Source organism: Dendrobates tinctorius, unplaced genomic scaffold, assembly GCF_039654945.1.
Source record: "Dendrobates tinctorius isolate UK_male_01 unplaced genomic scaffold, ASM3965494v1 ptg000004l, whole genome shotgun sequence".
Taxonomy (NCBI): Eukaryota; Metazoa; Chordata; class Amphibia; order Anura; family Dendrobatidae; genus Dendrobates; species Dendrobates tinctorius.
The window spans coordinates 32,194,949-32,211,389 of NW_027361672.1; the positions used below are offsets into that span (position 1 = coordinate 32,194,949).

The 16,441-nt window shown below is 46.8% G+C and overlaps 1 protein-coding gene across 1 annotated transcript; it reads right to left on the reverse strand.

Moving 5' to 3' along the window:
• Positions 1 to 926: 926 nt before the first annotated feature.
• TMEM14C (transmembrane protein 14C) lies at positions 927 to 14,668 on the reverse strand. The gene is made up of 5 exons (XM_073566729.1): positions 14,476 to 14,668; positions 13,560 to 13,636; positions 12,791 to 12,892; positions 11,421 to 11,508; positions 927 to 1,089 (listed from the first exon to the last, which is right to left on the reverse strand). The coding sequence occupies exons 2-5, from the start codon at positions 13,633 to 13,635 to the stop codon at positions 1,032 to 1,034; spliced, it is 324 nt and encodes a 107-aa protein (XP_073422830.1). The 5' UTR covers position 13,636; positions 14,476 to 14,668; the 3' UTR covers positions 927 to 1,031.
• Positions 14,669 to 16,441: the final 1,773 nt, after the last annotated feature.

Here is a 16,441-nt window from a genome sequence, read left to right on the forward strand (position 1 = left end):
ACCTTGTCGATGGTGGGATGGCTTTTATGCTATGTTTGATCATACAGTATTACTAAGAACTCTGTATGATTTAAATGCACTTTTGCTTTTTACTTATTTAATTATAGCAGGGGTTTTTTCATTCTGTCTTTTGTAGGTTTTGTATGCTTCTTGGCCATGTGAACATGCATTTATATGCTGCATGTGTACCAACTCAAACCAAGCTTAATTTTTGCGTTTTTTCTAGGTGGAGGACAGACTAAATATACTTGAAATCATGAAGACTCAGACTTTAGCTGGGCTCACAAAAAAGCTCAATATAATATCAGGATTATACACCCACTCAAACATGCATTTTCAAAGGACATAGACCAGTCATATTTAGTTTAAGAGATAGAGACATATTACAGAAAGTATTCTGTTTGTGTTGGTAAGAGACCTCTTAATGTAACAGCTACATCTGGGAAACAACTGAATAAAGATATTATCCAAGTATTGAGAAGGAAGCCTCCAATGAAATGCTAAGCGTGGAGGAGAAAGGGGGTGAGCCCCGTCTACCAGCCACTGCTTTTTGTAAGCTAATGGAAAAAGGTGCCAGCCACACTGGACATTCATGTGTAGATAGCGGTTTCAAAGTTCTTGCTCTCGTCAGTAGAGCAGCCTATTAGCCGGCCGACTGAGATGCCTTTGATACAGACATTTATGGCATAACACCATTGGTACCTAAACACTGGAATACTCTTAAGATAACGCCAGTGAGAAAGTTGTAGCAGGTCTAAACACAAACTCAGTGCTTCAGATGATGTAAAAAAAAAAATAGAGTTTCTGGCCAGAGTACACTTGGTTGTTAGTACATAGTTAGCCTTGTGTTAAAGAATATGTAAAACTTGTCAGGCTAGCCACATACGTATAGAAATGTGTTGTACAAATGACTCCGTTCACATGAGGACTTTGTGAAAGCATGTTTGTTTTACTTAGAAAATTAATATCTTTCCATCACATGCTGCACAGGATCGGGACACAGACTGCATTTACAGGTTCCTAGATATCTGTCAAGGCTTGTGAGGCTTCTGCAACATCTTAAGGCCCAGTCTTCCCATCATTAATAGGCTGGAGAAGAAAAAAAAAAAAAAAAAAAAAAACAGTTAAAGAAGAAAAATAAAACCTTATAATCACAATCCACCTACATACCAAACTAGGAGTTGTAGTATTGAAGCTGTGGATACTTACAATATCCCCTCAGACAATTGCGAGTCAGATGAGAGACCACCATTGCTGTAATGTGGACCCCAAAACGGGGTGACCTGTAACCTCGAAGTATGCACTAAAATGGTTCATATTTGAGATCTAAAAGAAGCACTCAGGGAAAACGTATCTTCTATTCCAACAGTAGTGAGTATCCAGTCACAACTAGTAGCCACTTCCAGACACGCCTGTGTTTTATACTGAAGAGTTTGTGTTAAGTTTTTCTTAAGCATTTTTGGGGTTCTGTTTTTTTTTTTTTTTTTTAAATCAATTGAACAATGAATAAAATGTTTACAAAATAGCTGTCCTTGACATTTTCTGTGTGTTTTTAGCCCTCCCATACACTTCTATTGTAAAGTATGGAGCTGGTTCATAGCAGAATACACTTGAAAAATGGTCAGGTTACTTCATGTAACCCAGGGGTGGGTATACCTTTTTGTTTTTGCCAAGGGCCATTTGAAAATTTATAACATCCTTTGGGGATGTACAAAGTCATCAACTTAAATTACCCTGCCACATTTGGTGAAACATTTAATTAACTCCCACCTTATGGGACGGCTGAAGCGGCTTCCCTTTGGTGCGGTTGTGATGTTAGGTGGTATGGATGATGACGCTACTTGCAACTGCTTTTCTAGATTTGTTTTAGGGTGGAGCGCAGGTGACACTTTGTGGTAAGTTTTGTAAAGAACTCACAGCAGTGAATCGTACCGAACACAGATGTATGTAAGCAGTGGGAGATCTGCAGAACAGATCACAAGAGACGCCGCTGCTGTATTCTACTTTGGGATGGAAGCGTACTATTTAAGTCCTGGCGCTTGCACACACAACGACGTGATCTTTCACTGCACACGTAGCAGTGTTTAGTAACGAACGGAACTGCTGGCCCAACCACTGCAGTCCCCAGGAATCTGCCTATGGGCAGGAGAAAAGGTCATCATAGGCCCTAAATGGCCCGCCGACCTGAGGTTCCCCATCCCTTGTTTAACTGCTTGCCATTTTGGAAAGCTAAAGCCAATAAAATGCTCAAAACCTTGAATGTATTAACAAAATTGTTTGTGTTTTAAAACATAAATGAACCATATTTCAAAAATTTTCTGGAGTGCATCTTCTTCAAATGGTCATGTGAAAATACCCTAGGTTGTCTTATCACCAGGGCTATGGAGTCGGTAAGCCAAACTTCCAACTCTGACTCCTCAATTCAATTAGTAAATCGCTGCAGGTTTGATGCTGTGTACGTATGCAGCGTCAAACCCACATCGGCCAGATGTTACAGTATAGAGGATGGGATTTCTAGAAATCCCATGTCCACTATGCGTCCATAGACACCTGTGAATCATCGCGTAGACTGACAGGAGGCACGTCTCTCCAGACCGCAGCATGTCTATTTATCTTGCAGAAACACAAGTCCCCTCAAGAGAAATTTCAGCAATAGAATGTATTGGATGCGGTGAAACCACACTGTTCAGTGAACACATGCAGACTGAACTGCATTCAATGGACGACAGCGCTTTGTATGCAACAAACATGCTCTGCGTCCAAAGAGCTGCTACTTCTGGATTGTGGGCACCTGGCCTTACACGTCGGGTAATTATTGGACAATCACACTGCTTTCAAGGGGATGGGCCAATGAGCTTATGTACAGTTGACACCAGAAGTTTACATCCACTATTTAAAAAGATACATATGCATGTTTTTCTCAGTATCTGACACGAAATCAGAATAAACCTTTCCCGTTGAGAGAGAATGAAAATATCATGAGAAGATTGTGGCAATACTGAAGCAACATCTCAAGACATCAACCAGCCAGTTAAAGCTTGGGTGGAAATGGTACTTACAAATGGACAATGACCCGAAGCATACTGCCAAAATGGTAACAAAGTGGCTTAAGGATAAGGCCGGTTTCACATTCGCGCTTTTGAGCGCAGCGACGGCCTGCGCACGGCCGCCGCTAAGCCCCGCCCCCTGCCCCGCCTCCACCGGTATCTCCGCCTCCGGGCGCATGACGTTGCATGCGTCCCCTATCTTCATCACAGAGGGCGCAGGCCGTGCGCAGTCTGCGTTTGGCGGCGCATGCGTCCTTTTGACGGTGCGCCGAGCACAACCAAAATGCAACAGGTTGCGTTTGGCGCTGCTCGGCGCACCGTCAAAAGGACGCATGCGCCGCCAAACGCAGACTGTGCGCAGACTGCGCACGGCCTGCGCCCTCTGTGATGAAGATAGGGGACGCACGACGCATGCAACGTCATGCGCCCGGAGGCGGAGATACCGGTGGAGGCAGGGCTTAGCGGCGGCCATGCGCAGGCCGTCGCTGCGCTCAAAAGCGCGAATGTGAAACCGGCCTAACAAAGTCAATGTTTTGGAGTGGCCATCACAAAGCCCTGATCTCAATCCTATAGAAAATGGGTAAAGGTGAAAAGGCAGTTGCGAACAGGGCGACCTACAAACCTGGATCAGTTACATCAATTTTGTCAGGAGGAATGGACCCAAATTCAGACCAACTATTGTGCGAAGCTTGTGGAACGATATCCCAAACGTTTGACCCAAGTCATTCACTTTAAGGGCAAAGGTACCAAATACTAATGAAATGTATGTAAGCTTTTGACTTTGAGGTAATAAAAATGCCTTAAAACATTCTCTCTCTCATTATTCCGGCATTCGGCAAATAGTAATAATTATGATAATCCTAATTGACCTAACAATGAGAAAGGTTTATTCAGAGTTCATGTCAGATAGTGAGAAAAAAAATAGAATTAGACTTACAGGTAATTCGGTTTCTAGGAACCTTCCATGACAGCTACATCGGAGGATGTCTTCCCTAACAGGGGACAGGAACACAAAGAGGTTAAATACCCCTCCCCTTCCTGCAACCACCAGTGTTTTCCTGGACACCAATATGAATAGTTACCACCAAAGTGCAGGAATCATCCAATAAGAATATCAGATAGGGAGGGAAATTAGTGCTGTCGTGGAAGGTTCCTAGAAACCGAATTACCGGTAAGTCTAATTCTATTTTCGCCAGTCACCTTCCACGACAGCTACATCGGCGTAATACCAACAGCTAATTTCTCTAGGGGAGGGGGGGGGGAAATCACAGCCTGCAGCACTCGTCTGCCAAATGTTAAATCCCCATTGAAATTTAGCCTGTAACGCCTGGTGAACGTGTGGATGGACCACCAGGTGGTTGTTCTGCATATCCGCTCTAACGAAGCATTCCCCTTTTTTGCCCATGATGTTGCTATCGCACTGGTAGAATGTGCCCTCAGTGAGGCGGGTGGAGCCAGCTTCTGTGATGCGTAGGTCAGGCAGATTGTGTGATCCAATTCGCGATCGTGTTCTTTGACGCCTTCTTGCCCTTATTTCATCCTGAGAACTGGATGAATAAATTCTGGTGAATGCGCTAGGCTTCACTCTATTGTTGGTAGACAGGCCCACTCTGCAATTGTCGAGAGTGTGGAAGGTCTCTTCCTTAGAGTTGGAAGAGCTTGGGCCGAATGAGGACAGTACAATGTCCTGATCCCTATGAAAGTTTGAGTAGAAAGGCGTGATCTAATCTCAAGATATTATCTGTAATGATTGCAAGGTAAGCTTCTTGAATTGACAGGGCCTGCAATTCTCCTATACGTCTAGCCGCAGTAATTGCGACTAAGACGGTTAAAGGGGTTGTCCGGGCTTTTTTCGCATAATCTCAGTACATATCTGGGCTGCAGAATTATGACAATAAGTAATTTACTTTCTGTCACTAGTTTGCACGGTTTTCTAGATATTCTGAACGGAACGTCCAAGGGGGGTGGTGTTATGGCATTGAAATGAGAACTAGTCGTGACCTCCTACTTTACTCCAAACATGCCCTCTATAGCAACAACCCCACCCTCCATAGCTACAGGCCCTCCCCGACCACAAGAAGAAGCCCTCATCACACAGTAACAAATCCTCCCCCTCTAGCAGCCTCAGTGCAGAGAGCTGCTCCTCCCCCAGACACATGCTGAACACTGATCTATGGAAAGTGAATCTAGTGAGGGAAAATAGTCCTGTATTCTGGGCCACTCTATGATTACAATACATAACTCATTATCAGTAATTCCTTCCCTCACTGTCCCAGGCTGCTGGCAGCAGTGAGAACAGACTGTGTGATGGCCAGTGATGGGGGTCTGCAGCTTCTAATCTGCACAGGGGATGGCAGTCACTGATGTAATCTGTTGTGTGACAAAGCCTCTGCTGTGTGAATGAGACAGCTCTGTGTCACTGATGTCTTCACACAGCAGCAGATTTGGTGCAGTGTATGTGTGAGCAGTGTCTCTAATGACACAAATACTGATGGGAGCAACCTGTCCAATCAGCAGCTGTAACAGTGTGAAGTGTTGGGGGGTGTATGTATGGAGATATATATGATACTAAGGATTCTGATACTATAAATAAAGGGCTTGTTTGTGTTGAGGAGCCATTCCTTCCTAGCTTTTCACTATTCCTTTCTGACCCTGGCATACCTCCAGCCTGTTTAAGGTGTGTACCTATATCCTATCACTTTATAATGTTTCTAGCAGAAATACATAACCGGTGCACGCGGACCAGACACCTCTGCCAGTGCTGGGAAAGACAAGCTGCAATTTATGTATTTTCCCATCACCTCCGGGCAATTTTCTGTTTTTCGTTTTTTCCCTCTCCTTCTTCCATAACTTTTTATATTATGTACTGAGATTATGTGAAAAGCCCGGACAACCCCTTTAAGTTTTCATGGTCATGGAATCTAGAGGCTCAAATGGATCTTAGGTTAGGGTGTTGAGCACGGTGTTGAGATCCCAAGGAGGCCCGACTGCGGAGTTTAGGACGAATCCTGGCTGCCGAAGCCATAAAATAGTTTGATCCAGCGGTAGCTGGCCAGGTCAAGATCAAAAAAGGTGCCAAGAGCTGATATTTATACCTTTAGTGTGTTGGGGATAAGGCCCTGTTCTAGACCTTTTGTAAACGTCTAGGGTTTGTGCTGCACTAAGATGGAAGGGATCAGGGGTGCCTGGAGAGCACCAGGGCGTAAACCTTTTCCCAGACCTTGGCATAGATGGCCTTGGTTATTGGTTTTCCTGAAGGGTTTGGATTACCCTATCCGAGAGCCATTTGGCTCTTAGGAATTCGGCCTCAAAATAACCATGCTGCCAGGTTACATTTGCCTACGTCCGGGTGTAGCAGAGGACCTTGGTGAAGGAGGTCGCCCTTTTTGGGGTAGAAGCCAGGGCCTTCCTGGGCCATGGCAAGTAGGGCACTGTACCAACTTATTCCGGGCCACAGAGGGGCGATTAGTATTAGGGAAACTCTGTCCGTCTGGATTTCCTGAGATGTTTTTTGCCCGTATCGGTATGGGTGGGCAGGTATATGCGAGGTTGGAATCCCACCATTGAGTGAAGGGCATCTATTCCTTGCACTCCGTCCATGTGGTTGAGGGAGACGAATACCCCTGTCTTCGCATTTTGCCTGTTGGCGACTAGGACCACAAATACCGTCTGGTCCAGGCGCCACTCCTCCGGATGAACGTTTTCTCGGCTGAGGAAATCTGGCTAGGTGTTGTCTGATCCTTTCAGACGCACTGACCAGGAGATCCTTGCTGCTATTGCCTTCAGGCTGGCATACTTCGTACCCCTTGGCTGGAGATAGGCCACTGTGGTCATGTTGTCCGAGTAGATGCAGACGTGGCGATTTTGGATTAGCGATGATGACGTCTTTTAGCGCTTTTCCTACCGCCTTCAGTTCTCTCAGATTTGAGGAACTGGTGCTGATGCTCGGCAGCCATCGCCCCTGAAAATAGGATCTCTCTACTACTGCGCCCCAGTCTCGTTGGCTGGCATCTGAGCGGAGTGTTTTCAGGGGAAGCTGAATCCGGCTGACTCCCTTCTGAAGATTTCGATAGTTCAACCAACACCGCAGGGCCGGTTTAACCTGACCAGGGAGGGGAATCCTTCAGGACAATGGAATTTGTCGCTGCGTAGGCCAGGCAGATCCTGGAATGTAAAAGCACGTGGCTTTGTAGACTTTGGGTGTGGGCCTGAGCCCAAGAAACCGACTGGGTGCATATGGTCAGAAATCCTAGAGCATACATCGACTCTGAAGGTCAGTGCCCGCTGGTCCTGAACCAGGTTCTTTTGTGGACAAGGTCGACCTGACAAACCTTAGGTAGGAAGGATTTCTTTCCCCTTGAGTCCGAGAGAACTCCCAGAAGCTTCCTTCTCGTGGAGGGATAGAGGGAGGCCTCATTTTATGGAGGATCAGATTCTGTACGTTCTCGTGTACCGGACACCTTCTTTGGGCTTCAGCCCAACATCTTGTCCTGTACCGTGTATTTAACTTCTTCCTCCTCCACCCCTATGGTGCTCTTAACCATACTGATTAGCTCACCCATATTCTCGGAACTAAGTGATATTTTTTGTTCCCTAGTTTTAGGGGTAGACGTGGAAGAGGAACCCTCAATCTCCCGAGCGTCTTCTGAATCCGAGGACTGAATTTCGCCTGAGTCTGAGTCAGATTCTATCGGAGCTTTCTTCCTCCTCCTAGAGGGAGGCGGTCTGGGAGAAGGGAGCCATGGAGGAGTGAACCTCCTGTATTATGAGGTATTTGATGCTATCCAGGAGAGGGCTGCTCAGCGCGAAGGACCTCTCCGTACAGGACGGGCAGAGCTTTCCCCGTATGTCGAGGGAGTCTGGCAGCACACATTTTACACTTGTGGCTGGTCCTCATAGCGTCAGAGACCTTTTCTCCCCATATTAGAGAGGTATGCTACGCCATTTTAGTATATAAATGCTGGATAGCCAGGGCCGATGCCTGCTACTTACAGTAGGAGGGGGTACGCTGGGCTCCGCCGACGCAGAGAGAGGGCTTGTCACCTTCCATGCCGTCTACAGTCAGGGTCAGACAGGTGTCTAAGGGTGGTTTCACATTAGCGTTTCAGGGCGCAGCGACGGCCTGCGCACGGCCGCCGCTAAGCCCTGTCCCCTGCCGCGCCTCCTCCGGTAGCTCCGCCTACGGGCGCATTACGCTGCATGCGTGCCCTATCACTGGGGACGCAGGCTGTGCGCAGTATGCGTTTGGCGGCGCATGCGTCCTTTTGACGGTGCACCGACCAGCGCCAAACACAACCTGTTGCAATTTGGTTGCGCTTGGCGCACCGTCAAAAGGACGCGTGCGCCGCCAAACGCATACTGCGCATGGCCTGCATCCCCAGTGATAAAGATAGGGGACGCAGGACGCATGCAGCATCATGCGCCCGTAGGCGGAGCTACCGGAGGAGGCGCGGCAGGGGCGGGGCTTAGCGGCGGCCGTCGCTGCGCCCTGAAACGCTAATGTGAAACCACCCTTACCTGGTGATCTCACCCGGACCTTGAAAGATCGAGGGTCCAGCGTTGTTTGTGCACCTCCTCCTCCCTTTGGCCCAATGGGGGGAACCACATGAGGACGCCCCAGAATGTGACCGCCGGAAGTGACGCACGCCCCAGTGGAAAGCCCAGTAATGCCCGAAGTGGAGGAACGCCACCCCCGGCCAGCGTGAGCCCCCAGGAACCAGCAGCACAGAGGAGGAAGCCGGGGAGCTATCTGGAGGCCCCCAGCGCGCACATCACCGCCTCGCTTTACCCCCGAAGGAGGCGCATTAGATTCCTGAGTCCCACCATGCAGGCGGAGGCGCGAGCAGCCAACGGAGGAGGGAGCAGCTACCGGAGGAGGAGAGCAAGGCCCCCGACAGGTATCCCAGCTGGTACTGGACGTGGAGTGCTCCCGATCGCCGGCCACGGCAGCACCATCGTAGACCTCTTCATGCCCCATAGGGGACAGGAAAACACTAGTGGTTGCAGGGAGGGCGGGGAAGACAACCTCCGATGTAGTTGTCGTGGAAGGTGACTGGAGAAACATGCATATGTGTCTTTTTATATAGTGTGTAAACTTCTGGTTTCAACTGTATACGGGACCCCTTTACCTTTCCAATGATAGCAGATGTTGGATAAAAGACTGATCAAGAAGGCTGGATTTTAATATGATCCCAGCAAAGAGCAAACAGATGAACGGCATACTAGGGCACACAAATCACCACATTACCAGACGGAGCTATTTATCTGAAGTATTGCGGCATATGATTCAGTCAAAAATGGAGGTGCCTGCATGAAAAAACATGAATATTTCAATGTGAAGCAAAAAAAGAAGAAATATGCAGCACTCACCAATGTAGCTGAAAAACTGAGTCTTTATTTCACATAATTTCCATCAAATGTGTGGACATGCAGGACGTGGATGAATGCTAGGGGAGGGAGGTGCCGGACAACGACCGTTTCGCGATTACTCGCTTCTACGGGTCCATCAAATGTGTGGACCCGTAGAAGCGAGTAATCGCGAAACGGTCGTTGTCCGGCACCTCCCTCCCCTAGCATTCCTCCACGTCCTGCATGTTCACACATTTGATGGAAATTATGTGAAATAAAGACTCAGTTTTTCAGCTACATTGGTGAGTGCTGCATATTTCTTCTTTTTTTGCTTCACACTGGATTTTAATATGACTGAACCTTTGTTCCCAATGGAGATAATCTGCGACCACAAGCTAAGGCCAGGTTCACATAGCGTTAACACAGCCCGTTCAACGCATAGCATTGACGGGCTGCGTTAACGCTATAGCATAACGCGATATGCGTTTTGCTATACCGCTAGCGCTGATGCTTCATCAGCGCTAGCGGTGAAGGAGCCTCAGACGCCGCAGCCCGCCTCCAAGGCTCCGTCAGTGAATAACGGCACGTCGCGAACGCGAGCCGATTTAATGCATACGTCGCGATGCGCCACATAATGGGGGTCCATGGCGGTGTTAACGGACTGAGTTATACCGCGTTATACTGCGGTGTAACGGACTGCCATAACGCAGTGTGACCCCGGCCTAAGAAGCCACAGCTCCCTCCCCACAGAAATAACAATGCCCACAGCAGAGTATTTTTGGTGGAGTCTCGAGAACTAGTTACTTGTCACAACAATAGAGAGAAGAATGCCTGTGGTGATGTGGCTACCAGATGCTGAAAACTGAGCGGTGGGATAAGACCTGAACCAGATCATCATATCACAATCTGGATCAGGGACCAAATCAGATCTCTTGCTCAATGTATAGTATAATACTATCTAAGAAGAGGATCCAAAATAGTATTAGAGAGCTCAGAATAAACTCCTCACCAATCCCATACAGTCACTATACACGTAGATAAGTATAACGGTCAAAGCGAGCTCTGCAGAGGGTGTGGTGCTCAGTGCAGAAATGTCAGTGCAGAAATGCTGCAGGAGTGCAGATAAGGAATGTGCCGATGGAGCCATAGTCTATTATGGTGCTGGCAGAGCGAATGTTAATTACATTTTTACAGCTTTTTTCAGACTGCGTCTTTTTTTTTTAAATTCTTTTTGGTATGTCACGTTTTAAGTAAAGTTGCTTTGATACTGTTGTATCTAACAATACTATAAGCAAAGTTTTATAAAAAAAGGACAATTTTTTACATATAGCCATAAGAAAGAGTAGATTGTACGCCTCCCCCTGTGCCACAAGAGCACTAGTGCCCTACACATATGGTCTTTCCGTAGATGTCCCAGTCATATGATAAGTGAATACGTGGCATCAGGTTTATTACCTACATACTAAAGCTTACATGCTTAATCTGCAGTCCTCAACCTTTTTGACCTTGAGAGCCACATTCAGCACTGAGTGGGGGTCATGAGCAACATCCTGCTCCTGTCCCTCTCAAAGTAGTGTCAATCAAAGCCCCCATTACGGGTATAATGATAACTGAAGCTTTTCAACAGGAATCACTCCAAAGCAGTACACTGAGATCCAGGGGTTCCCACAATATCCCCAATCAGTATTCTCCCATCAAAGACTCCCAACATACTGTCGCATCCAGCTTTGAGCACCTCCTCTAACAGGAAGTATCATCATCCACCGTACCATACCTAAAACATCTCTAAACTCCAAGACCAGTATATATGTGTCCATATGTGCTCTTCTGTGCAGGGCTACTCAAAAATTCACCATTTTGAGATGTACTCTTCATACCAGTTTGCTAGACCTGGAACTAATTAATGCACCAAGCTGGCAGACAGTCGCAAGCCACAATTTGCGGGACCGCGAGCCACATGTGGCTCCCGAGCTACGGGTTGGGAACCCTGTGTTAAATCTACATCGCCAATGAGGTTGTACCCACCTGGCACCAGCAATTAATCCAGCAGGCATGAACTTTCCGGAGTTGTAGAACCTGTAACCCATCACTCCCGCCAATGTTCCTGAAGCAACTGGAATATAAAGTAAAAAAAGTAAAGACAACATTGAATATATCGATATAACCCAATGTATTCAATGATAAAATAGCATTTAAAACCTTGCATTGTTTTCTGTCGCAGGCTATTCTGCAGACATGGTGGAAATTAGTGAATGATTTGTGCATCTTTGGAGGCAGTGGGAGGTAGAGGTTCTCCACCCACAGTTATCTCTAGAAGAGCTTTTCCTTTTGAATTTGCCATCAAAGGGCAATTCAGCCTTCAGATAAAAGACTCATCTGTCCTTGGCATATCAGCCAAACCTCAGAAGACAGTGGCCAGTGATAAGGTGACATTATTAGGGTAACTGGAGGACAGATGAGCATGTCCTCTACAAAATGACTTGTAAATACACCCAGGGGGTACACTGCTTGCCTGTAGGGGGGTAATGCTTTATTATTGGGCGTAGTACTTGTATGGATTTAGGGGGGCCATGGCTTAGACCACGTACACATGGTATGGAACATTTCATCACATAGCTGCAATGAATCCATAGCAAAATGTGCTTGTGTGACTTGTGGATTTCATTACAGATTTGGCTGTAGTTCTCACCCTACTCCATCACAAAGCACTGAAAAGAGTCAAAAAAATGGTGGAAATATACAGGAAAAAAAAAAAAAAGAGAGTACTGTAGATTGGACAATCTGCACCATGCTCTTTTTTTTGTTATGGATTTTTTCCACAAAGTGTGAACAAGGTTTTGAAAACCCTATTGACCTGTACTGTAAATAGCTGCAGATCTGCAGTGCGGAAAGTGAGGGCGACATCCCTTACACCACAGGTCCCCCATGTAATGCCATATGCCCCAATGTTGTCCGGATAGAACTGCCCCCGTTATTCACACATCATCTTTTAAAATAGTTTTAGAAATGATAACGAACATTAAACGGTTGTCCGGTGACATGTCGTTATAACCTATCTAAATGATGGGCGATAACGTGTTGATCTGTGGGAGCCCGAATGCTTGGACCTGCACTGATCTGCGGAACAGAGAGCAACTGCTCCGTTTATTCCCTATGGGGCTGCCAAGCTCTGCCCTAGGGTTTTTTGGGCAGCTCCATAGAGAATGACCTTAGTGGCACTTGGGCGCAGACATAAAAATTGTACCAGTGGTCGGACCCCCACCGGTCAGCAAGTTATCAGCTACACGGTGAATGGGCGACTCGAGCACGCCAAAGATGCTCTACTAGCATTTGAGCACCCACGCTCATCACTAGTAAGATGTCTTCTTGCCAGTTATTTTTTAAAAGGTACTTACTCAGTGAAACCAAGATGTTCTTTGAGTCTTGTGACATCTGATAAGCCCCCAGGCCAGCCAAACCTCCGAACAGAAGACCGGCAGCGAGAGACGGCACACTGCCTGAACAGAGACATAATCCCCTTGGACAGTAAATGTGGAGCAGTAGAGTCATCGGATTACACAGACAACAACACCATTTAGAATTACATGTATATTAAGAAAAAAGAACTGATTTTTTACGGGACAATAACATCACTTGTTGATTTGTATTTATAGAATAAGAAATCGGGAACCCACAGAAGCACTGAGAGAAGCTGCAGGTGGTCAGACATCTACTGCTGGTAACAGTCACAAATGGACCATACCAAACGTGCCAGAGAGGGAGAACATGGAACACTCTACTGTTGGATGTTTGTATAAATAACCAGCTCCTTGTCTCACATACACTAACGCTGCTCAGGGGGTCTGTACTATATGTGCTCTGGTACACAGGGTGGCATCCCGAGTGTTGGACAGTGGTGCTTCGCCCACCTATCTCGTGTACAGACATCTATAGATCTGAGGTGGGCAGAGCTGAGGACAATCTAATGTGTGAGGGGATATGCCGACCCTCATGATGGAAGCTGTTGAAAAATCAGACAGGGTTTCCTAACTTTTAGGGTTAATTCCTGCCAATCTTTTCTATGTCTGATCACTAGAAGAACTCACACCGGCCCCTCTGACAATGTTCTGTACATATTGGTATCACATGAGCAACGTAACACGCAATATCCATTGGCAAACATACCAGCTTTCACATAGCCGATGACCCCTCCTGAGGCGACCAGAGCCGCGTATCCGAACCCAAACCACTCCACGCCCATTCTACGAGAGAAGAGCAGAAACAGATGAACGGACAGACACCAGCACTGCCCCCCACAGTCCGGGGGGCTACATTTCAGGAGAACACGTTCACATTTGTCTTTTCCTAGGGGGTGGGCAACAAAGAGTTTCTTTTTGGAATACATTACGGAGCTTCGTCAGCAAACATGTACAGCACCATAGTATATTAGTAAGTGGCAGACAGAGGACATGGAGGGTGCGGAAAGACAAATCTGAGCAGACGTCAGGTGAAAATACTCAGAAATGCCGCGCGCTCGCTGAACGTGGATTTTCTTATGCCGATTTTACAAGCAGAGTACGGACCACCATGTCCAGACCGGCCGAGGGTCTCCGGATCCCAACTTCATAGGCAGGTATGAAGCTATGGAGTTGGGGTCAGGGGTCTGCAGTGTCTGATCATCGTGGGCCGCGCTCTGGTTGTGACTGTCAGACACAAGGGTCAGAGGACGTAGCGGGGCCTCAGGTCAGTCCGCTGGCTCTAGGTCAGCAGCCCGCCCCTCTGTCAGGATAGGAACAGTGATGACACTGGGTACCCCAGAACACGTGGAGCCCCCCGCATCATACAGGCAGTGGCCACCCGGCTGCAGACACAGCTACACACAGGGAACAGATACTAGGGCCCGGATAGAGGACAGGTCGCACAGGCTCTGCCTGCAGAGCGCCGAGTGGTGACAGGACCCCGTCCTGCACAGTAATGGTGAGGGCTGTGCTCTGGGTCACTCTGCTACACCGCGCTGCAGGCGGTCAGTACAGGTGTCATGGGCTGCCGGTCATGTGACTGAGGACGGGGCGGCAGGCGCCATAGTAGCACATAACGTTACCTGTGAGGTCGGTGATCCTGGCGCACAGACAGCCAGGCAGCGCAGTATGGTGGAATGGTGTCACATGATCTCCGCCCGATGCACGTGTGTATAGAGTCCGCCCCTGTGGGCGGAGCCAGCCCGCTTAAACCGGCAGTCCCCCAGCACAAGCCTCGCCCGCGTGTACCACAGCGGCTTCTCTCACACAGGGGGAGGGCTCTACACAACCAGCAGCCCTGGGTTATGTGCACACCGCGTCACCCCTTGTCACGAAACCAGGGCTGTGGAGTCGGTAAGCCACAGTTGCGACTCCGACTCCTGGATTTTATCAGGCTCCGACTCCTTCATAAATGGCCAATTCATAACAACAAATTTACTGTTGTAAAATATTAAACATCGTGCTTATTCAGTTTCTCACCATCATATAAGTAATCAGACCACTTAGAGCAAAAACTACATTTATTAGAATACAATTAGAATATAGCAAATAACTTTTATAAACTTTTCTAAACTGTAAGTAAATATGCAATAAACACTTTTATGCAGTTAATAAGAAGAAATCTATAAATTTGTCCTCAGAAAGAGTATTGGCTCTGTCAGATCCTCCTTCATGGATGCCCTCAAATCTGATCTAATTATTTTGAGAGCAGAGAACAACCTCTCTACACTAACTTGTGTTGGTGGCAAAGCAGTAACCACTCGGGCAACATCTCTGACAATGTCAGGATACAGAGGAATCGCTTGTTGCACTGTTATTTTTGATGAACAGTCAAATTTCTCAATTTCTTTTAGTGCACATGAAAAATTCTGCTGAAATGTACTGGCTGTGTTCCTTGATGGGGATGACTCTTCTATGCGGGAACGCTTTGCACGGTCCTTGTGATCCAAATATTTTTCGAAATTAAATTCTTCATCAGTTGATGAGGGTGAAGATGTGGCAGGATGACCAAATTCTTCTTGTTCCTCCTGACTGTTCTGCAACCCTTTCATCCTTACTGCTATTTCAAACAGAGCTTCTTTTCCTTTATTTAGCTGTTGATCATCTAGAAGAATCCGATGCATTGGGTCTACATAAACAGCTGCCAAAAGAATGTTATTTTGTAATAGTAGCTCCTCTCTCCATTTCATTGATGTAGCAATGCCACTTGCAATTAACCCTCCTCTTTGGGACAGGCGAAACATCAGGTTCTTCCACTCCTTTAAGAAAATACCTGGAGTTAAGTCCTCTGCTTGTAATTTTTTAGTCACTGTAAATGGGTGCTCTAGCAATTTTTCCAGCTCAGTCACCTGATTCCACTGACTTTCATTTAGCGTCAGTTGAGGGTTAGCCATGTCTACAAGAAAGGTTTTCAGTTCAACCAAGCGCTGAATCATTAAGTACTGCCCCATCGTGTGGCTTGATCAATAATTGCCCCTTTTCCAGCACGTCTCTTCAAAATTGAGTCAACTTTAGGGGTTCTGGCAACAGTAGCCAATTTTCTCACCTTGCCAATCAGTGCAGCAGCATGTCCTTCTTGCAGACTGTCTCTTATAGCCAGCTGTAGCATATGCACAACACAGCGCATGTGATGAATGAAAGAACATATTGACACAGTTTCAACAAGATCATCTAAACTATCATGTTGCTGTTCATCTGAAGCAACTTCAGTTTGCTCCTCAGTTACAATACTGTGTTCCTCTATTTCAAACATCTCTGTGTCTGTGGACCCAGAATGTTCTTCTAGCTGCTGGTCACCATCATTACTCTCATTCATTAGCTTAATAGTACTTATCATATTTGAAGCATTGTCAGTTACGACAGAAAGAACTTGCTCTTTTTCAAGTTCATAGTCTTGCAGAACCTTTTCCACCAAGACCTGGAGAAACTCACTGGTGTGATGAGCTTTGGTGTCTTTTACTGCCAATGTCTTGGTAACTATTTCATTTTTGTCACAAACAAATCGGACATTGATGGCAAAATAGTTCACTCTGTGACGTGTGCAGGCAT